The following is a 25,350-nucleotide window of genomic DNA, read 5'->3' on the forward strand; positions in this document are numbered from 1 at the left end:
GAACCTCTTTTTATAAAAATATTTTATGCGAATTTTAAAATGTTTATTATAATTGTATTGTACTTAAATGTTGTTACACACTTCAATTTTTGGACGGATTTCTATTGAATATTTAAATAAGTTAAAGATTTAAAATTCAATAAAAATGTCATCGTCAGTGTTGTCACATATAATAACAATTTTTATTTTTATTTGAAAATAAGACAGATAAAAAAATATATAAAGCTCGTAACATATATGATATCGGGTTCTATTAACAAATGAATAAAAACTATTGGAGAAACACTAATTAGTCGTTTTTTTTACTTAGATGATTTGGATTATTTAACACGCATAGATCTCTGCTTATTCATATTGGTGAGCATCAATGAAATGTAAGAGGTAAGCAAGTCATCCATTTTGTAACCGAGCGATGTTTCGCAAAGTAATTTGGAGCCTCGAACGAGGTTGCCGATGGTCATGTGGAAGTATGTGTTCCCTGATGACCAGTTAGAGATCCTTGTAAAGGGATGAGTGACCAGAATATCCTGAAATTTAGCAAAAACAGTTCTAAGTTACATTGATCCCAACTTTAAGGAATCAGCTTTTATGAAACTAAGTCTAGCAAAACTATCGACGACGTAGAACGAGTTTTATTTACAAAATCATTCGTTGTTTTATATTTTATACATTAAAGTGCACATGATATCGTAGTATATTTTTCCTGTTGTAAGAATAAAGAGGACCGTATAAATCATGTCTGTATGTGATTAATTCCCGCTAAGTTACTTAAGGTAGCTATTATGATGAATATTCACCAACCTTTGATTGTGGATGTATCAAACTCACGCCGTGCTTATTGATAGCGATCAGTAAGAGTTCGGGGTAGTTGGGTTCAGTGGTCTGTTTGACCTCAAAGAACGCGGAGCCGAAGGTTGGCCAGCGGTAAATGACCTTGAGGAAGGTAATCTTGGCGTCTTCCGGCGTCATCCCAGCGTCCTGGTTGTAGGAAGCCACTATGGCACGCTTCCAATCAGCTGAACTCTGCAGCTTTATAAGATCGGCTGGTATGAGCTCTCGAAGCATTTGACTGTAATGTATAAAAAATTTGTCCAAATGAATGTGTCATGTGTATAAAAAATAACTCTTATAGCCTAGCTGTAATAAGAATCGGTTTAGGGTAGATATACATCGACGTTACCCCGTCTAGATGATTGACATTTTCGACTGGATCAAATAAATAGACAAGCAAAAGCTTTGAAACTGTCGATACTTTACTTTCATACTAGCTTTTAAAGAATTTAAATGATTTCTTGATACCAAGATCAAGAAATCATTTATTTTGTTTTTTTTTTTTTATAAATTCAATCAGATCTTTTTTAATTCAGGTACTATTCCGGCCATTTACCAAATAGTTCATCAGAAATAAGTAGGAAAAATTTTGTTTTGCTAACTCGTGGTTTCTACGAATCAAAAAGTAAAAAGTTAATATTTATGTATTTATCACAAAACTAATAATTTAATTCATTCAAATATTATTTTTAGACTGTTGAGCTATGCGAGTTCAACTCCAAACATATCAAAATAATGCGAAGTTTGGTACAAATATATAAATGACTAAAATATTACAATATGATATTTACGTTTAGACGGAAAATGAAATTACTATACTGATAAATATCATGCAATTTGAATTTACCCGAGTTTTATATTTTATTTCATTTATGAAGGAATGTTTTTTTTTTAATTCTCATTGGCTCTATTTTTCTAATGCACACTCAAGTACTCGCATAACTCACGTGTAAAAATGTCTAGTAAAATTTAGATTAAAGGGAATAATTATTATTTTTTTATTTAAAAAAAAAATATAAATATTAAAAAACATGAACATTATAGGGTACCGTATGTTAAGTACAAATATAAGACTGGCAGCCATAAAAAATCCCGCGAAAACAATATATATATATGTATATACGAGGTACCAGCCCCGGCTTCGCACGGGCTCTTTACAAAAAATATAGAATAGCCTATTTAATTTTGAGAATTATTAAACTTATATTATGATAACTTTCAAATAATACGCCCGATTTATGAGTTAAAAAGTAATTTACAGATACTGATGTAGGCTTAAAAAGTCATTTATTTGATAAGACTTAATACGGTATTTATGTAAATAGCTTTCCAATATACGCTTTAGGAATGCCAATTTTTTAAAGTTGTAAAATGGATATAGTATGTTATCTTTAAGGTATAGACATATGGGACCGTGGACTTTTCGTAGATCTATATAAGATAGACAATTCCACTATATATTATTTTGTTATATCTCAAAGACTTTAGGCGGCGTTTTAGTTAAAATCTATCAGACGGATCATGTTTTCCCGACGTCGTCAACAAATATAGTTGATGTACACTCGAGTAAATACAAAAACCTAACAAATTATATACTTAAACCTTCCTCGAGAATCAAGCTATAGTGGTGATAACTGTTTGATAATCGGTGCAGTAGTTTCTCCGTTTATAGCGAACAAACAGACAGACAGACGCGGAAAGGGACTTTGTTTTATAATATGTATTGATTGATGATGATTGCATTGATATTGATTGATAACTTTTAAACTTACTCAGTTCTCATAAACTGTCTTACATAGCAACATTATGACACACGTCAGTTATACGATGTCAGTATTTAACCATTAAGCTCGTTGTTATAACTTTAACAGGAATAAGAAATCTCCTAAGCTTTGCATTTAATTGAATTTGTGTTGTTTTAGATCTCCTAACAAACTTCCTTATTGTTACTTCAGTCGAGGCTGTTAAATTTTATTGCATGCATAAGTTAATCCCGGATCGCGTCTCTTCCATTCTACACGACACTGGCAGAATATACTGTGCACGTCTTTGCACAGATAAAGACCACATTTAAAACAACCAACCAACCAAGGAATTAGAAACTACATAGTAATCATATTTGAATTTTTAATAATCGGATAAGGATATATAGATTTATATCTATCAGCTTCAATGACGGGTGCAACATGAAAATAACTCAAGGCTGGCATCAATTACTATAACAACTTATTGGTCGTCGTTACTATTGTTAAAAGTAAAACGAAATCAAAGAGAATAGAACTATGTTTGAATTCTGGTATAAATATGACGTCTGGACGCACGACAGCGGACTGCAGAGTTCAGCGAGTGCGGATCATAAAGAATGTGATTATGAAAAACTTTCGAGAAATACAAGAACATTTAGAAGAATTGAAGTTTGATTTTGAAATATCTGGAACGTACTGAAACAATTGACATTAGTGACGTCAGCGAGGCTGGCGTCCTGTCTTTAAAAAAATGAATTTTTAATAAATCCGATATATCTTTATAGAATAGCGTTAACCTGACGATTTTAATGACAGCTGACATAACTATTTAGAAAAATCTTAGTCAAAATTTTATAGAATCGTTACTTATATCAAATATTTTAAGTATTATATGTGTAAGAAATGTAAAAAATAAGAAAACAAGTCATCACAAGATAATCTCGTTGTCGTATTCTCAAAAATAAGAGAGTTTAATACTCATAAGACTTAGCAATACTCGTAGTATGTACATATATGACATTGGCACTTTGTATCTTGTGTTATTTTGGTTTTGCATCCATCTACATATATTTCTATGAATATCTGTTTCAGTTGTATAACGCAATTATTATAATAAAATGAAGATTCTCACGGGATGGCCTGGAGTTCCTGCTTGTTGTCTCCGAAGCGCGCGCGGTAGGCGAGGGCGGCGAGGCGGGCGGCCTCCTCCCGCCCACAGCGGTGGTATCCTCGAAGCAACTTCGGCAACTCCTGGTGGAAGTGAAAGATCACGTCCGCAGCCCGGTCCTTGCCCGGGACCGTGTTCGTCCACAACTTCTTCATGAAGAACACCTAAAGCGTACAGTAAAATTGTTCTCCATGATGTATGTGATTATAAAATGATGGGCAGATTGTCATTCACAGCCTTATGGCTTAATGATACTATAGAATAATCAAGTCATTTAACATACCTGGTACGTAAATTGAGGCGTGATGCCATCGCGTGTCGGGCGCGCCTTCTTGATCCAATCCGTGAGATGACGAACGAAATCGAAAAAGAAGTCACCTTCCGGCACTGATATGACCTTATCAGCTATCTTAACGAACAAACTGAACCCTTCACTGGACCTGAGATTCAGTCTCTGTGCGATGTTTTGACAGAAGTCTTTTGCCCTGGTTGAGGAGTCTACTTCGAACGCCTCATCGGTATCATCGGGGAAATACACCTTATGGAATATTTGAGTAGTTTTATGTTGGATGGCTTCGACTTCAACTTGGTGGGGCGGATACTTCCTTTGGCCATTTCGTAACGTCTTCTGAAGTCTTTGTAGTGAATCCTGTGCGATTGGATATCGTCTAGTTCTAAGGAATAAAGTTAATTCTCTAAGGAGGCCCTGACTACACGCAAACAACCCTGTAGCTAGCCACATTAATTCCCAACCTCTTTCTTCCGACATTCTATTTCTGTTGTCTGTTAACTGTTTCATAAGTTGACAATAGATTTCATCTCTTAAAATTTCATGTTTGAGAGGGCCATCAAAAATATGGTCCGTATATTCATTACCTAGACGTGGACGTTTGGAAGGAAGATCCCCCATGTATTTTAGTAAGGCCGTGAACGCAAAGCAAGCTTCTTCAGCTAGCTCCTCTTTGGCTTGCAACTTCTTCAATAAGGGCTGTTTTATTGGTTCTCTAGAATGTCGCCACAATTCTTCGGCTCCTCTTTTAGCAGTGGAAAGTGTTAGAGCTTTAGAAGTGGTACGCTTTGGCGGTAATCTGAAATGATCCATTGCATATTCAACAAGGGTATGAGGTTTGTCTCTTGTTTCTGTTCCATTAAACGTGCTGGTAGGTGCACGCCTGCCATGTTGAGCACCTTCTTGACAGAACAATGCCAATATATCTGGTGGCGGCTTACTTAATGCTGGAAGAACGTATACAGTTTCAGCAGGAAAGTCACCTCTCTCCATACTCCGTTCACAGCGACCGATGCACCATCCGTTATTGAGTACCGATTCGCCAGTACTATCTTCTTCTAAAATTATAAGATCTCCTTTTAGGAATGTTAAGAAACTTGAACCCTCCCCCGGTGCCTTATAATCTTGTAAAGCTATAACGAATTTCGACCTCTTTTTAAGCCCTTCTAAGAAATACACTACCAAGTCACGAATGTCCTCGGCGTTAGGGCTTTGGAACGTAAACTCTTCGCCACGCACAGTGGATAGACTAAAGGTTTGCGTAAAAACTTTATTCGTTTTTTGACTTGACACAGTTGTAATCTCTGGGAATGATAACTCTAACAACACTTGTTCCTGATCGTCGACAACATAAACTCCGGTCCAATTAACCGCTATAATTACATCGTTCTTTGGCAAATTTGGTCCCGAGTTTCTATACGCCTCATAAAATCGAGAAAAGAGTAAAGGCCATTTGAACTTCGCATAACTAACTACATCCTCTTTCACTTTATAGGCCGCTATTTTTTCTTTGACATAATAACTCTTTTTATAAGCTTGCACTACAAGAGCGCCCCATCGGTCGACTGCTTTCTCAACTCCCGTCAAGCAATAATCGGGTATATAGTTCGGTAACAATGTATATAAACGTTCCGCGTTCATATCCTGACCGTACTCAATATAGTATTGCTGCGCGGCGATCATTGCCAGGTCCTCCTCTTTGTCGCATCGATACTCACCAAACTTGACTCCTCGGACTACTTGTTGATATATCAGATTAGTCGCTACCTGATCTTCCGTTGGATCGTGCCACGGTGCGAATATTTCCTTCCTAAAGAATAATCTCCAAGGTGCATTCCGTTCTTGGGCACCTTGTTCTTTGGCATATTGCTCACATTGGGATATAGCGTCCATAACGTGATCGCCGCCGCTACCGAGAGAACTGACTTTATCAAACAGTGCTATATACAACGAAAAGCCAAATTGATCTCTTAAACCAATTTTATCTGACAGCTGATTACATAGCTCCCTGGCGGTGGTCGCCGAATCGGCTAACAATGTCTTAGTATTACCGTCCATGAACGTTATTGGTAACATTATAGGTTTTTTAGATTTTGTAGCTTGCAGTTCAAGCCATGACGGCGGTTGGTTTCGCGTTCCATTGTTGAAGGTCCTCTTAAGGCGGTCTTCACAGTAAGGCGCGTAACCTGGTGGACCTTCTCTTATGAAGGCTCTTAGGTAATTTACAAATTTTTCACTGGGAGCGAAACAGCCCACACAGAGAGATAGTAAGATCCATCCGCGGGCATGAGATGATTTGGACGGATTGTTCGTTAGTTGTTTACAAATTTGACAGTATATCTCATCCCTCAATTCGGCTCTCAAGATTCCATGTCCAATTATAAAGTGAAGCTTTTCCAGGTTTGACGTAGGCCGTGACTCTAACCATGATTGGTAACTGTCGGCTGTATATTCTTCATCCTATAAAAGATAAAACTATCGATTATTTGTCATATTTGTCATTAATTTTGTAATAAAATATTTTTATGGCCAGCATTACCTGCAACTTCCGCCTCACGTCTTCGCCAAGTTTGTTCTTCCTCTTTAATGTTAATGATACTAACTTATGGCGAATAGATCTCGGTTTTTGTTTGTTGAGATAAGCATCAGGGTCTACACCCATCATTTGCGCCTCTTGAAATTCTTTAGATCTAATAAAATTTCTACCAAGGGTCGCCGTTACTTTCGACATCACGGAAGTATTGTCTCTGTCCATTGTATGGTATCTGGGTTCTGGAAGGTCTCCAGTGAAACGTAAAATTGTAATCCATAGTGCTTGAGCGGCCTGTCAAACGAAATCATCGTACAAACAGTTACTTAATGTAAAGCAAATCAATCTTATGTTACAAATTTCATAATCATCTTATTTTGATAAACATTAATTTTCTCAAAGAATATTATTTTTCTTTATTACAGTTCTAAATACATTATATTTATAATTGCTTGAAGTTTTCGCTCTGCGTTTTTCATGGCGCACTAGTATCATAAAGAGTCCATTAGAGTTATCTGATTATCTGACTTATCGGTACGTTACGACTTGTAATCCGTTCATATTTAAAAACAATTAGCGATATTCACTCACGAGCCACTAAAATTGACCAAATCACTTACCAGTTGGTCACCTTGTGTATGGAGGGGCAGTAATGGATGTTTGAGAGGTTTTCTAGAGTACTGATGGGTGACGTTCCCTTGAAAATACGTAGCTGCGAATTTTTGAAATTTGAATTCCGATAGATCTTCCTCGTCTTCTGATGTTGTTTGCATGGGCGTAACCATCTATAGAACATGTAATTTTATTAAAAAATATGTATTCTAATTATAGTTTTAAGATAATTTATGGTAACAAAACTATTACTTCTTGTTGATCGGCTCTCTGCTGCGGAAGATCACTGAAAACTGACGTGTCCTTTGGTGCGGGCGCTTCGCTGCTAGAGTCTGGCAGGAAGTCGAACATCGCTTCTACGAGTTTGCTGTCATCGACTGGCTCATCCTGTTTCCTCGCTGCTTCTTGTAATAACGTTCTTTTAGCTTCTAATTGCCGCTTCTCCTCCAGCGCTAATTCAGCTTCACGTCGTTCCAGCTCATACATGCGCTCCTATCGACAACGCGATATTGAATAATTGTTTTTAGAAACTAGGTTACAACTTACAATAATATTCATGATTATCCAGTCTAGTACTAGTATTATGTTGTTGCTGGGTAATCGGCTTTAATGTATTCAATTACAAATAATTGCACGTCAGATAGGTAGTGAAGTGAAAGTTACAGGATAGCGTACGTCGATTAGCCAATACTTGCCGCGTTATCCAGTCGCCATGTATGGTTACGAATGAATAGCCCGAGTGGATCGTCAGTTTCACAATTGCAAGCGGACAGCATATTAGTCAACCGACACTACCAATCACCTGTGTTATAATGTACACTAAAACGCGTGTTCGGTTAACTTGTTTATAGATTCGTTATCCAACCGCATCCAGGTCGCCGGGATTGTATAACACGCTACATGCTCGATTAAGATCGCACTTGCATATTGCTTCGTCTCGGGTATCGAATACACAGTTTGGGCAATATCTCTTACCAGTCGAAGTATTTATAAGGGATTTTATTTCATCAAATATAGTAAGTAATCCATAAAAAAATGTAGACATACCTTACAATACGCAAGGTTGTTGTAGACAGTCTCTTTAAAATGACATCAAAGAATAACACTGTTTTAAATTTACCGCCTAATTTTCAACAAATCAACATTTTTCTCTTCTTATTTTCAAGCAGCTGATACGAAACTAACAAAAATTTTGTTTCATATCGTTGGCTGGTAATGATCGAGATAAGTTTTAGATATCGTAATTAATTAGCTTTGTGTATTACCGCCACCTTAATTTACCAATATTGGCTTCCACTATCACTAACTTATCTACCGATCAAAACATAATTAATTTAATTTTGTTTTTTTTTTTTTGTTTGCATGTACTATTAAAAATATAGACAGATTTTAAATAATAACGCCAACGGTAATTATAGATTATTATGAGATATTTTTTTATATTACTTACTTAATAAAAACTTAATATTTTATACATTTCTATTTTAAATAAATATAAATAAAATATTAGTTTTTTAAACAGATGTTGTAAGTAGACAGACCCACTTGGTTCATAATAATGTACCTGTTATGCAGTTTTTGTCATGTCTCATTTTATGATAGAATTAGTTTGTAATTTAAGAAAGTATTCAAAAGCTGCGTCCTGCGTTCTGTTGATGAGAAAGAATGAATATAAAAATGTGAGATATGAAGAGAACTTGATAGGTACCCTATAGTTGTGTTCAGCGATCTCCTTAGCGCGCGTGTTGCCCTGGTGATGCAGTCGCTGCTCCTCCTGCCGCCGCAGCCGCAGCGCCTCGTTGTGCGCGACCTGCTCCTGCCTCAGTCTGCGGTACCTCCTCATGGCGATCAGTCGCCGCACGTGGCTCTGGATCTTCACTATCGCCCACATCTTATGACCGTACGAACGACGAACCAAATATCCCCGAGCCGCAGCCTAGAATGGAATATTTTATTTAGGAGCCGTATTCGGTAAAAATATTAGAGTTTGAACTCTGAAGCATGAAAGGGATTATATTGCTGACTTTATTTAACATTTTTTCGTTATATATGTATAGAAAAACTTACTTGTAATGAAACAATGTGTCCACGCAAGTGTCGGAACCTGTGAGCCAACACTCTCGCTCGAATCAATGCCTGCAGTCTTGAATAGCCAGCTTTCATTTTGTTGTAGCGGATTCTCTGAAGTTTTCCTCGCCAGTGTCGCTGGATTAGTATAGCTGCGGCTCTCATTTTCAAAAATCTTCTCCTATAAACCCACCCCCGAATGGATCGTTGCAGTATAAGTATTTTTCTAGTGAGCACTCTATCCCTCTCCTGCTCGAGGAACAAGTCGTGGGCATCTTTAAGAAACACTTTAGTATGACCCAATTGGTAATCAGATTTGCCTAGAACTGTTGCACATATTTTGGAAGTAGCTGCCCTACAATCCGTTTTGTGTGCCGGCGGTACGCCTGGTATCAAAAACCTGTACCTTTCTACAAATTCTTTGAAACTATGCCTAATAGGATATCCTGCTCGCCTGATTCTTATTGTTTCCATCATGCCGGAGTACCTCAGCTGTCTACAACACAGCCCTCGATCGAATAACATAGGTTTCTTAAATTCATTGGGTTTTATGCAACGTATGAAGAACGGCTGGCAAGTTCCTAGCGTTCTCATTAATAAATCTAAAGACTTTTTAAACTGCGTCGACAATGTGGGTGTACGTTTTCTCGTCTCTGATCCCATAATAATGTCCTCCTGGAAAATGTGCTGTAGGAACTTATTTGTTGATATGTGAATTAATTGTAAAAGGTCTGCGCTGAAAGTGTCTCTGTTCTTCTCTAAGAAACCTCGTGTGTCATAAAATACGATGCCGGCGAAATGATTCAAACCGAAGCTGGTGTTTATATCGGACTTGGGTTTTAAATAATTTCTGTGCAAGCCGTGCGTTTTATGGAGCTTCGCTAACATCGTCTGGTCCGTGCCCTTCGGGAATTTGGACTCTTCGTCTATCAAGGCCATGATATTTAGCTGTTTCAGTGCAATCAAATCCAAAGCATCTTGATTATCGACGAATTCTATATGTTGCCAGTTAATGCCTTCGTGATTGTATTCCTCCTGCTCCAGCTTAAATATATGTCGAACGAAAAATTGCTGTAAATTCTCATTGGCGAAGTTGATACAGAACTGCTCGAAACTGTTATGATCAAAATTTTCAAATCCAAATATGTCGAGGACCCCAATAGCTGTTCTCATTGTAGACTTTGGTTTATATATAGCGGCGTTAATTTTCCTCACAATAGTTACAAATAGGCGACCGTAAATCCCTTTAACAAATGCATCTCTAATGTCAACGGACTGGGTCTTACTCAAAGTGGATACAACAGTTTCCCCGTGTGCAAATAACGTCTTCCTTGTTAGCGCATCTATTAAGGACGGGGTCGGCACACCTAACAAATTCGCAACTCTCCTTACATTAACTTGTTCAATTATCTCTGTAGCATCCAAATTATCGACTACAGTCGCCTCGTATTTTATATTACCGCAATGCAGGACGGCTGCGAGAAGTTTTAATATTTCAAATATTTCCGACTCTGTAAATAATAAAACCTTCATGGCGGATCTTATGTCGGCGAATTCGGCAGCATCGTCCCGGCCTTCGCATGTAAAACTGCCTCCCTGAAAAATTTATACATTTCCGTATAATTCGAACACGTGATATCATGTAGTCATCAGTCGTGCAATACATATTAAAATAAACATGAAAATCACGTAACGTCCGACGTCACTGACATGAACACAAAATGTAAATTTTTATTATTATTAGCTTATTAAGAAATCTATAGAATTTAATGGTTGTGGTATATAACTTACACCAGACAGATATCTGTATTCAGTAGGTTCAGTCAATTCCAATTTCTTTTTTTCCTCCTTGGACAGACCAGCCAGTAGACAGTAAAACACGTGATAGTTTCTCTCGTTCGCTCCCTGGTTAACGATTCTTGATTTTTCTAACAAGTACTGTTCTATTTTCGCTCCCTCTATCACACCGTTGCTATTGAAATGAATGTCTATATATTTACCGAAACGAGACGAATTGTCGTTCCTTACCGTTTTAGCGTTACCAAAAGCTTCTAATATCGGATTAGCTTCTAGGATCTGAAAGAAGATTTCACTGTGTTATATAATTTTATTGCAAACGCCCTATGTTGCTATGGATCGCATGCTCGGATGTTCTTAGAAATACGGACATAAATCGTTATTCAACATTATTGTCACCTGTTGCTCTATCCAGGAATGCTTTCCACTGATCGCGGCGAGGTATTGTAGTATTAACTTCGTGGACTCGGTCTTCCCCGCGCCAGATTCGCCGCTGATCACTATACATTGATCCTGACCGTACCTCCGCATGTGCGCGTAAGCGTTGTCACCTATAGCAAATATATGTGGCGGCAGTTCCCCTATCTTCCTTTCTTTGTATAACTTAATTTGGTCCGCTGTATAAATTGGTAATATTTGGTAGGGATTCACTGCCACTAGAATTGAACCCGTATACGTCTGAAATAAATTGTAATATCCTTTATCTACACACGTTCCACATACATTCACGTTATCCACTAAGTTATAACACGTTGTGATAATAAAGTTGTATTCGCTGAATGTAGCAAAATACATTAAAGGCGATTCATGTTACTGTATCATTTTTATTGTAATTTAATATTGAGACGGAATAACTTACATATATGAGGTTATCGTTGTACCGGATGAGGAGGTTCCTAAGGATGCCAGCTTCGTGCAGGTCGCCGAGGGAGATCATGTCCTCGACGCCCTGCACGGAGGTGGCGTGCATCGCCTTGATCCGTCTCTCTGGTGGCAGCCATTGCTCCTGCCCGTCGTCATCCTTCACTCGTATCCGGCGACCTTCCGCCGCCAGCACCCTCGCCCCGATAGCCACATCGAACTCCCGCCCCGAAACCGGCTCTATCCATATATAATCACCCTGGAAGTAACAAATAATGGTCTCAGAAGTAAATTCTACTATGGTACAAACTAGCTATAACATGGCAATCGTAATTTTAAGTAATTAGAAATATAAGTAAAGATCTACTAAGGATGCCGTTAAGTTTAGTACGTTCTTATTTTAGATATTTAGACAATACTATAATGAGAAAATATATTTGCTAATAACACTCCATATTTAGAACTATTTTCTAACACGTGCTTAATCTAGATCCAAATGTTTCTAGAGTCAAGACCATTCTAGACGTTTTAAACTTTCGTTTATTTTACTTATAACTTAAATATTTCTACTTAAACTGGAGTTTTGACTTAGTGGCAGTATTAAGAAACATTATTAACTAATATCATTATGAATTGAACGAAATGTGACTTAATATTTATTTATACAACCAGTACATGTTCTAGCAATCAATTCTTCCTGTTTTAGTAAAATCGTTCACATAGAAAACGTCACCTAACGCATTGACGATTTCGGTATAGACATGCAACCGGAATTTAATAAGTTAACCGGTCAGACGCCAGACGAATTCAATAGAAAGCAACACTCCTTTTTTGTTAACCTTAAGCAATGACGCGATCACGTACACAACCAAAGATTATATCTCAGTTCGGTGAAAGTGAATATAAAACATTTCTAGCATTTGACATTCATCAATTAGCACTATATATATTTATAAAATATCCACGTACACAGAAAGCCGTTTCCCTTACCAAACTAAACATTATATTCCGCACAATATTGTTGGATTTATCGAGTTCATGTTAGTATAATATCGATAATTTTATCACTAGAGTGTGAGAGGTCGATGGTTTTGTGAATGAGAGACCACTATCTCTATTATTCTACATGATACTCATATCAATATTATTTATTTTATTAAAACGTACATCTAGATATAATTCAAAAACTCCGTTCAAGTTGTTAACTTGGCGGTACGACGTCGTTAGCGAAATGAGAGCGTATTTATTTAAATCATCTTTAATTATCTTCATATAATTTCTTATTTATGATCTTTGTTTTAAGATTTGTAGATCACGATAGAGTAAACAAAAGTCGGTCGAGTCTAGTACGAATGTGATTTAGAAATACAAATAATTAGTAAAGATCATAGAATTCAGTAGATGATATTTCTATTCGTTATCATAAGAATAATCAAATAATAAAAAAAACACATAAAAAATATAAATGATAATACGAGTATGTATTTAGAATTGTCTTACATCAATTACCGGTTTATTAGAGAGTTAATTCTTTTTTTTTTTACCTCATTCTGCTTCTTACATAATGCCAGTTTACTTTTTTTAATAAATTAATTGTTATGTCTACAACAGCGCAAACAATTCAAATTAATTTTATGTTAATATTAATATAAAATCGTTATTATAATAGCATAAATTTAAATTTAGAAATTTATTGTGAGTTTACCGTTATCTTCTACATCTCGTATAGTTGGCGTGGCTGTATCGGTCTTGACTTGTAGCGGTAATTTAAAAATAAATTAAAAACATATTTTTTTTTAACGAACGGGATATGTTAAATATTTTATAAAAATAATATTAATACCGGTGCCATGGTATGGCTGCTTATTTAAGGAATGAATTCTCGACAAGTTTTAACAAAGGATGTGTTTATTCCGGCTAGTTTAACAGTCATTTGTCCGATATCGGTCTCAAACGGGTTTTGTTGCGAAAATAGGCCGCTACAATATATTCTCCCACGCGCTATTTATATACATATATAAAATATAGTTAAACGAATCTCACTAGTATAATGTCATCAATTCGATAAGTTTAAAATATATTTATCTTTTCAAATATCAACTGACAATATATTACTAATGTGTATGAAACATAGAAGAAACGCTGAGTTATTACTTGGTAAGACTAAAACTATGTTTACTCTAGGATTGTGAAACGTCTGTCGGTATGACAAAGTATGCTGACTTCAATATTTGTCTTATGCTGAGTTAATACATAGTCGTTCACTAAGACAAAAGATTATTTTATATTGTTTGATAGAGAAAATTTGCTTTTGTGTGTTAAGGTCAATGAACCTGTATTATAAACTAATTAAAAACTAATTTAAGGTATTTATAAAACATATGTGATCAGCTTAGATATAATATTCCTCTGTATATAGCGTTAATGGTAAAACTTTCTCTCATTTGAAGTGTGCTCGTTTTGTCGACTTTCCTCGCTCATTCAAGGGTTAATGTTATTCAAGGCGAGTCGGTACGAGACCTTGAACCTTGCTCTTGAGATCGCATTGTCTTTTTGCCGTTCAATTTGCATATTACTTGTCACTGGTAAACTTACTTTGTTTGGACTAAACGTTGTACAAAACTACTAAGAATATATTTCATCTTTCACATTTTTTTTTATAAAAAATTTCTTTTTTAAATTATACTTGTGTATACATACGATCACGATTTTCAGTAGCCATATTCGTTTTAAAATTCAAAAAATTATATCGAAGTAACTTTTCTTTATTAAAACTCAAATAACTCACTCTGGTAACAATCACCATGACGAACCGACATGTGGTCACCGGCCTGATCTGAAAACAGAAATCATTAAATAAGTTCAACCATCAACATACAGCATCCTACACAAACCACGGAAATATTTAATTGTAAATTGGCACCGCAACTGTAGTCGTTTGTTAATTTTAAAGAAGAAGAAAAAAAAATCTCGTTGCGCTAGATAAGTTTCGCAAAAACCGTATTAGATAACACGCACGCTAGCCGTGTTTTATTGTTACAATGATATCCTCAACTAATATCTTACACATGAGTCGTTGGAATTTATAAAAATTCATCATAACCACCCAGGCGTTCGAAGCAGACGGTCGAATGTCATCAATCAGCGCAGCATGAAACATGTATGTCCCCGGATCAATGGTACACGGATGGCTATCTCTACAGCGGCATATCAATCAGAACTTCATTAACATAGAAAATGTGGGTGATGCAAATGATCGGAGCAAATTACGTGACGGATATATTTTATGTGGGTTAGTTATTTTACTCAAAGTATGTTAGTATTTAGTTGCGAGGAATGTTTTATTCACTTTATTTTACAAGTAATCTCGTATCATAGTGTCAATCTACCAAGCCGAATGACATTTTTTTGTATTGTTATGCTAATGTACCGAAATCCGATGCCATTTGTAACTAAGCCCGACTTAAACACATTCCAATCTGTAAGTAAGAGGCTTATATCCTTAGTCTACGTTACAAAGGACGCCGGCTATTTCAGAGGCATGAAAAGTACGTTATTCCAGCATTCAAACGAAGCTATGAAAGTAAAATGTTTCCGCCAAGAACAAACGCAGGTGTTATCTATACATCTGTCAGTTAGCTCTCGCAACAACCGACTTCCTTTTAACCTCAAACAATACGAGTAATTCAGTTTGTTTTCATAACAATGAAAAGAATAAGACCCCGCACTGTGAACGATTAACACTTTTGTGTTTACGCAAAACAAAATGGCGTTTAGTTGTCGTTAGTTAAATATGTTGCGTTTTGAAATTGTATATGATATTTAACTCTTAAAATTCATATTACACAAGATAGATAAAATTAAATCGGAAATGTCTATGTCTTTATTGTTTGTGTATAAAAATCGAATGAGTCGTATGTGTGTCATGCGTGTGATCTTAACATACGTGTGGTCAATGAACTGTTTTGTATATCGGAAGTCCTTTCGGTCATTCATCTGGGGACAATGACGTTGATGTATGGGAAATTTAATGCTGTATCAAATAACAATGACCCCGTTGCTTATGAGGCTTCCAGTGTTTCAGTATTGATCTTTCCATACCCTCTATGAGGAAAATCATTTACATACATTTTTATGTCTCTTTCTAAACCATATACTTAACTATCTTCAAAGTTACTTGACGAAAAGTTTTTTTTTTAGTAAATATTTGTGATATTAATATGAGGCTTAGGCTTTGACAGACACGTCATAAAAAATATATATAAATTATACACATTTTTACAATATACATAAAACCAAGGCTTGCGAATAAAAAAAATTATAGCACTATTATTGACACCAAAAAAAAAAAAAATGATCGATTCTCTTTTACATACTAACCTAATATTTAAAAAATTTCAATATACATTTTATCTACACTTTAAATACTTTCGGTATTTTTTTTATTTACTAAGAGATACATTTTACACATTTATTATACATAACACAAGTTTTCGAAACCAAACAAAAACATTAAAAATTTCAATCGTTAAAAAGCTGTCATCACTTTCACTTGGAAAATAAATTTAACCTTCTTGCATATGTCTGTTGAAACACAACTTTCTTTTAAAACAATGTTATCGGTTATATAAAATTAAAACCGCATTTAATATAAAAATATATAAATTTTTACATGTTTCAACTAGAATATGATTTTCGCATAAAGTTATATCAATATATAGTCCCGTATCTAGACTAATCGACAGACGCTTTGATCACGTCTTCCCGCAAAGTTGATATAAAGTAACCTTAACTTTGCATTTATGTAAAATAATATAATAAAATCGCGTAATATAAACGAAAAATATAATCTCAGTTACAGTGATACAGATTGTCTGAACGATGGCATCTAAGTCTCTTATCGCATTTTACGTAAACAATGCCGCGGTGGGTAACACAGAGCACCGGCTTAGAATTGGGACATGATGCCAAGGCCGTTACATTGTCACTACTGTTGCTTGTCACGAAAATCTTAAGACTCCGAAACGAAAAGTACCAAATCTAACCGTTCTCATTTAAGGCTATATATACATTTATTTATATTATTGTGTATGGTTGATGTTAAATTAAATTTATACATATAATGGTCGAGTTTTAAATTGATTACATAGAGATATAATAAACGTTTTCCTTGTATTACGATAAAAAACTCGACGGTAGAGCTGACCTTTGGCTATGAGAATATAAAATTTATATATCTCACAAATATTAATATATTTTATCACTTACCCACTGCACGCAAGTCCATTCATATTAACCGATAATAATTAATGCAATGTTTTTTTTTGACATTAAATAATATGATCACTTCCTTATAATACAGTTTCTCAGTAAAATTGTATACACTATCACCTACATATCCTTTAACAAACTGTAATATCGATTTAATATTTTAACATAATGTATCATACAACGTTAATTTTATTTACGTATCTGTTGTCATCAAATCATTAGACAACTCGTAGAAGACTGTCCCTATAATAAAACATCGAACAGTTATTTACAAACAAACCGACATCATGATGTGGATCTCAATTTCTAAGTGGATAAGCACTTAGCAGTTTCTCTGCGCAGTGTTGAGTAGAATCAATAGGTACTTATATACTCAAAAAGTATATAATAAACAATGAACACAGTCTATAAAATTAAAGAGATCAAAAATAAGGTCACAGACTAAACAAACACTTCTCGTAATATTTCAATAATCCTCTTTCGTCTAAAATACTTTTTAATAGGTTTTAATAACACTTTATAAGCAATCGATCGCCGTAAACAAGCGAGTGTTGTAAGATTTAGCAAGAAATAGCGATTCCATACGCAGGAAAAGTACATCATATGTATGTATTACGAGTAATCCGAGGCGAGTTGCGTGGCTCACGGAAGTTTCGTCAAATGTTTAGCAAGCATTTAAAGCATATCAGAACATTAAACATCGACTATTAAATATATAATCTGTCGTGTATGTAGTTTATATATTTAATAAACATTAGTAAACTGAGTTTTATTTTTAAATTGGTTGAAAAGGCAAGGAGTTTCCATATGTCATAGAATGAATATAAAATAGTTTTGGTCGAAATCTTCTTAATTTTAGTAGGTATGACATTGAAAAAAATAATGGATCCTAAGGATATTTATATTAGATGTTCTTAAATATGAATAATTGACAACTTCATATAAATTTTAGTTAAAATCTATTGTATAGTAATAGATAAGATAGCACGATAGGATACTAATTTAAAACTTACCTTTAATTAACTACTTAAATTATCGAGTGGATTGATAAAAGTATGTTAATAATATTCCAAATAAGAAGTTATAACTTGTAAACCTTGTAAAGTTGGGTATTAAAAACATATTAATAAATAATTAGTAAAATAGATCATCTAACATAATGATTTCAACAGTCACTACGACTTATGACAGTACACAGCAGTGCAGTTGACATAGAAAGCAAACTATCATACTGTTAGTCGCACGTACATCCTCACAACTCACACAACGTACGAGGCGTTTGCCGTTTCTCATTCAACAAACGACATCAATACTATAACACGCGGAGATCTGTGAATGAAACGAACGCTGTATGAAACGTTACGATATAAATTTGAAGTAAGAAGTGATCGATTGGGAAAATTATTCTAGAAATATTAAACGGGGTTGTTGATATTAAATCTACTTTATATTAAGTCCACTGTATCCATATCGATAACAAAGCATTCATAATACAACTAACATTCTAAAATTCCTGTCATCCACCGCGTGTGACCTCACGACCCTTTTCCAGTGAAAGTCAAGGTGCGTTTAAGCGCTCTCATCAGTATTCATCGATAGTACAATATGTATTGTTACAGACATCGAACAACTCCCATTGGCGCTGAATTTATTAATGATTTTATTATTAATTCATGTATTAGAAGAGAATTGTTAAATTAGAATAATGTATTGGTAAATTATTTTATTAAGGTAAAAATTTTGTCTTATATGATTTCAAATAGCTTCGACCTAGAAGACTAATGTTGAATATATACTAATGTTTCGTTCAATACTAACTACTGACTGCGGCTTTGCTTAAAATGAGTTTGAGTCGAACGTAGCTGTATCCTCATATTAAATTTCACTGAAGTCAATTCAGAGTTTCGACCGTGGAAATATAACTTAATCAGAGCGGTTAAATTTAACAGTAGTAAGATTAATATGGGTATTGTATTGTCATAAAAATAATTCAATTTAAAGCTAAAAGAATGACAAACATACATACATACATCACTCATTTCTGACTTAATATATATTTTTGTATAGGTAAATGGTAGAGTGATAACAAGACTTAGCCTAGTGACTGAATCAAATCTAAACCCAGCCATAATTTCGGTCAAATATTCAGTTTAACTACGTAAAGTTAACTGTCACCGAATCGCAGTTATACCAACAAGCAACTCTCTTAGTCAGTTAGTACTATGTGTAATAGTAATTACGTGTTAGGTGGGCCCATTACCGAAACAGAGTATACAATACCAACATTTTTTAAACTTATAATAAAAGTTACATATTTTAATGATATAATTAAAATGTAAAAGTAGTATAAGCTTTCATATTCTTCCTTATAATTATAGTTAATATTGTGTATGAAAAATATTTTTTCTGAAAAGGTGGGAACTGATTTGGGACGCGTTGAATTCTTTTATACGGAGAAGAGATCGATAGAATCAATTTATTGCAAACATATATAATAAAAATTTAATGAACGCATAGATAATAATTGACCGTTATTAATTTTATATTGTAATCAATAAAAATAATGATTAATCAATAATCAATAGTTTAAAATATAAAATATTTTTTATTACGTCAAAACAATAAAGCAATGGCATATGTCATTATGCCAATATTCCAGTGAAACCTGACGCATCGGTGACAATGTGAATAGAATTATAAAGGTTTCGAATTAAAACAAGTTGTTACCGATATGCATTTACTTTCACGTTACGAGAGCGTTTAAAAATTATTACTTTTAAGTAATTTTAATGTTACCTTATTTGAAAGAAATAATATATGCAGTTTTTTAATGAGAATGTTCCTAGCAGAGTTTACAAGAGGTTGTGTTCAGCTGACTCATTCCGTTATATCGATGATGCGGTGTTTGTCCGACGTTAGTTGCTTGTATTAGCAATTTTTGACAGCAATTAATATCATTTCAACTTTTATACAACGAAGTAACTAGTAAATAAAGTTCTTATAAGATTCTGTGAAGAGTTAAGCATGAACTGATGAACAACATTAATGTATGAACTAACTAACTGACTGAGTTAACTGAAGGCTGCTTTCAGTTCAAATATTGTGATGGTGATCCAATATTCCGTCTAGAAACAGTTGACTTGCGAGTAACAATCACGCGCATCAAACTGTGTCAGAATTCACGTGTAAACTTCGTCGTATATTGTTACATAAATTAATATATGTGACGCGTTTTTTTGAAATAAAAAAACCGATAGACCCATACAACCCCTGGACCCCAGTCACCTGACCGCAGAGTAAACAGCGACAGGTCATTAACTAATTTACCGTTAAGATCCGCTGAGTCGCTATCAAACAGCAGAAATGGCCTTCATATCACAAGCACTTGAATACAGAACACTATAACACTCGGTCACCGCTCACAGAAACTTGAAGATATCATTTCTTTTACTTTAAATTATTTATTACGGACAGCGCACAGAGCCACCGAATACGATCGAGCGAGAATGTTAACCTACCTGTACCGCTTGCGTGTCGCCCGTCGGCCTACCGGACCGGGGCGACTGTTTTACCGACATACATCGCCGCCATATTTAATACAACCTTAACTGTCTAACGCAAACGCCCACTAAGTTTTATACACTATATATACACTGGTCATGATAATATTTTCTTTGTATCCATACATCTTATATCATAAATGACGTCGCTTGTTTTGAGATATTTATTACACATAACTCATATATAATGATTCTTATAATTAAAAAAGCCTTAATCTGTTTTACCGACAATACAGAGCCATCTATTACGTTTATAGTAAACAAAAATATTGGTGTTAATTTAATAATGTATGTCAATAGTAATTAATATTGCAGACACGGAAAATAATACTTGCACGTGCTGTTTAAAAATTTCATTTGATGTATCAATAAAAGTTATATTTAGTAAACCTTCACATAGAATATGCGTAAGATTCACAATCAACGTTGAGCGTACTAAAAAAATTACTGATTAGGCGCGTTAATGAATTAGTACGACACATCTCCGAGAGATGGTGCTGTTAAGAAAAAGTGAAACAATTTGTGATGTGTTTACATTCTTCAACTACACTGAATTCCACACAACAAAGTGTGACACGTGTGACAATTGAATGAGTTATTAGTTGTATGCGATAAAATTCACCACACATCCTTGTCTGATGAAATTATAATAAATTAACGTGGCCATAGATTTACCTCTACATTTGTCTGTATAATGTTTCACGTGAGAATTCATTTTAAATATAGTAAAGTATATAAAAAAATATTTATAAAATGTACATATTTTGTACACATCCTGCTTAATCTAAAAAACTTGAAAGTCAGCGTAACCGTAATTAAATAAATGAAAGGGAAACATTGTTTTAATATCCTAGAGCTTGAGAAACTTTTAAGAACTATATATAACTTATTTGCGTCATAAATTATTTATTAAAACTTATATAAACTTTTCATTACGTTAAGGTATTATTTTTTATTCCTTTTAAGTGAGACATTTATTTTACACGATCTCTTTATACGTCAACAACATTTCGTAACTACTCTCATAAATATAATCATGTTTTTTATATTAAGTTTTCATATTATAACACATTTCTCATATATCCTTATATCATCTCGTCTTCCCAACATGTATACTGCCTGTGCATGTCGAAACGTCGGGTAAATTAAGAATTATCTATAATTATCATATCGATCTCATATGAAGTTATTGTTTAATAATAGATGTACTATTTTTTTTTTCATTTTTAATACATTATATTAATTAATTAGATGTATCTGCTTCTGTTACAAATATACTTCGTGGACTATCTTTCATATTAATGGCCAAGCAAACACATTTAGACTAAAAGCTTGTTTTTTCTGAAAGGATTTATGCCAATCAATTATCCTCACATAAGGTTTTTTTAATCTAAAAGCATCAATTCTATACAGTGCATACATTTTTATGTAAGAACTTATCTACTACATGTATCTTTTGTGTGATACCATTCGTGATTTCTTTTTGTCGTTTTTTTTTCTTTCACTTTTCTATTTTCTATCTTGTTCTATGAAAAAATTTACTGAAAATCGAACAAATGTTTTGCCCAGTCTTTTTTCTCAGTATAAGTATATCTGGTATCATTGGCATGTTTGTTGTAGTGAGCTGTTAATTTTGTTATTAATAATCAAATTTTCGCAAAACATACAAACAACATAATCGCGTCTAAACAAACCGACTGTCCTCAATCATTGACAGGTGTGTAATGATAATGATTTATGAAATTTCAATGAATATTTAATTTTATTAATTCACGTATATATAATTATTTCAACATTTATACGGAGCTGTGTACTAATTGATTAATGTCTCTCTAATTAAGAAACATATCCATGTGTAAAAATATTCTTTATATGTATGATGAGTTATGAAATTAAATATAATTAAGGCACTGACATTTTTTAATATTCCAAGATTGACGAAGGTGATGTCTTCGATAAGTTACAATAACCTTCGTCCTTTTTCGTCATGTTTATGCAATCCGCATGTGCTTTAGATATAAATAATATGCAATCTGTAAGCTGTATGATGTCACCGCTATTAATAAAAAATACAGTCGTTTCGAAGCCTAAAATGTTATAGAATTTAAATAAATAAAGAGCTTCTATAGGACAAGCCAGAGAGTCTCGTGAATTACTAACACCGAAATATCGTTAGGTTGCAAACCTGTTTACTTTTCGTACAAGACTGGAATCATTCAGATTTAATGTATTTTTTTTTATTTTCTTACGGACATGGACGTGATATAATTAATAAAATATAAATTAAGTAAGCTGCGTAATAAGAACACTAAAAAGTGTAAACAAGATTAGTTATCAGAACATCTTTTATATCTACGCATTTTATTTGTACGCTAAGTACTTCCTAACCCCAGAATAAAATAAAATATAGCGCCAATCGAAACATATCGGCCCGGCACTATGAAAAATCGCAAATTAATTCAGTAATCGATTTTATATTTCGACAGACTCGTCGGCTACTTAACATCCTTGTGTTTATCGAGACACGCATCTTCTTTTAAAGAGGCCAATTAATTTTGTAATACAAAAAAAAAATAACAAAGCGCAGCTGTTCTCTGAGATATTAGTCATAAAGTTTAAAGCATGCTATATGTAAATCATCGGCGAATGTGGACGGCGAACAGTTTTAAACTTATAGAGAACCGTGAGGAATCAGGTTGAGGCTGTGTGAGGTGTCAAGATCGCTATACATTATGTCTTTACTTCAGCTTTCCATGGGCTTTTTGTATATATATAAAATAACGAACGTCCAATATATAGAGTATCGTTACAATAATTTGATTTAAATAAATATAGAATTTAATAATTACAGAATCAAATCAAAGCTAAAAAGGGTATAATTATTTGATGAAAAATATTTAATAATTTCGAATTGCTGTCTCTAATAAAACAGGATCAGTTGACATTGACATTGTTATACAATATGTATTAAACTTATAATATGAAAGATTATTTTTTTGTTTGGATATATTAAAAAAAAATATATATTTTTTTTTTAAAGTAACAACTAAAAAGTATTATGCCGAAAAAAAGTATTGCTTCTACATTGCCTATTATTAAGTAGCCACAGATGGTCGTCAATGTCATTAATAAACATACATCCGCGTCGATGCAAAATACTTGAAATATTAATAACCTGTATAATTTAAAATAATGTATTTGTATGCGTTCAAGTTATTCGATGACTCAGTAATATTTTTCTAGATGCCAGGTTAGGGTAATGACAGAATAAGGTTACATATCTTTTTTATAATACTCATAATGACAGTTCTGTAAATATTCCAAAGTCTAAGTCTCTAGTTGTATACGGATGTGAACTTTCTTGCGTGTGCTCATTATCACAGTGATATCAGTGGCAATGAACCGAGCGCTGAAGCGGTAGAAATACCATGCTGGTGAGTCGCGTTCATCTTTAGGTCTGGTCGTGATACCTTTGATTTTGATCACTTCAAGCGCCGTTATGGCGCTTTTAAGACACATTTTTATGCACATGATTAAGCAATTACTAAACACAACTGTAACTTAGTGGGGATACTGGCCAATAGATTTTTTTTTTATAAATTTTAAAACCTATTTAATACATAACATTGGCTGAAAAAACTGTCTGACTTCGTTTTGCATAAAGGCTATAAATTAAAAAATGAACTTAACTCGGACTACAGTTTCATATCATTCGTGAACTCAGTACCTAATACCTGCATTAATAATAAAATATATATTATATCCAGTGAATATGCTTTATTTCCTTTAATGTTTTAAACCCCGACGAAAAGCTATACCATAAAATTTCTGACAGGTAGATTAGATATTTGGGCTTGACGACATTAAATTTCTCAATGACATCTGTCAAAAATTTATAAACATACATTTCATGTTTGATAAAATTAAATTTCGCTTAGAATTAATAATTAATAAAATGATTAAACATTAAATTTTAAAATAATAAACTCATCTAGCTGTACAAAGCGCTGGTACAGCTCGTAAGATATTAAAACAGTTCCGGCTAGCATCATTCCAATAAAGTAATATTTGGTATCGCAGCCATCTAACACTTGTATAGTAATTTATACTGCTTATATGGACGAAGAGCCATTAATGATTCCACATGGACATATACAGCCGGCTAAGTCATTAAGTGTTACCACATATAAATTAAGGAAATCGACAAGGAAATTATTATATTTATATATAAAGATAAATTGGATTGAACATAGAAGTGGGTACTTCCTTTGTTCTGACCGCATTTACGTCTTGGACACGAATGTCATCGCTGAAACCTGAATAATCAAACGTATTTTTGTTTAACTCCATTGTGATAAATAATTGCTCCTAGTTTTCACTCGAACAAGTAATGTTTTGTTACTTAAATATACCCTAGCATAAAGTATTTTCAAACTGAATGCTGACTGTATCAAGTATTTCTTTCACAAATCGTTTACAGCCAATAGTATTAACGTAATCATTTGTATTTCTCTGCATCGTATGTACAAACATGTGATAAGTATTGTTATTGAAGACTGAATGTATTCAAATCTATTCCTACCCGTGTAGATGGATCTCGACGTCGGTACAATGTTACG

General features: G+C 34.0%; 1 protein-coding gene across 1 annotated transcript; it reads right to left on the reverse strand.

The window, feature by feature from the left end:
* Positions 1–154: 154 nt before the first annotated feature.
* LOC116779453 (myosin-VIIa) lies at positions 155–20,701 on the reverse strand. The gene is made up of 14 exons (XM_032673740.2): positions 20,499–20,701; positions 14,689–14,736; positions 11,899–12,159; positions 11,439–11,717; positions 11,034–11,318; positions 9,243–10,838; positions 8,884–9,111; positions 7,428–7,667; positions 7,184–7,348; positions 6,573–6,857; positions 4,028–6,493; positions 3,709–3,908; positions 802–1,069; positions 155–527 (listed from the first exon to the last, which is right to left on the reverse strand). The coding sequence occupies exons 2-14, from the start codon at positions 14,704–14,706 to the stop codon at positions 321–323; spliced, it is 6,498 nt and encodes a 2,165-aa protein (XP_032529631.1). The 5' UTR covers positions 14,707–14,736; positions 20,499–20,701; the 3' UTR covers positions 155–320.
* Positions 20,702–25,350: the final 4,649 nt, after the last annotated feature.

The sequence above is a fragment of the Danaus plexippus genome, chromosome 2 (assembly GCF_018135715.1).
Source record: "Danaus plexippus chromosome 2, MEX_DaPlex, whole genome shotgun sequence".
Classification (NCBI taxonomy): Eukaryota; Metazoa; Arthropoda; class Insecta; order Lepidoptera; family Nymphalidae; genus Danaus; species Danaus plexippus.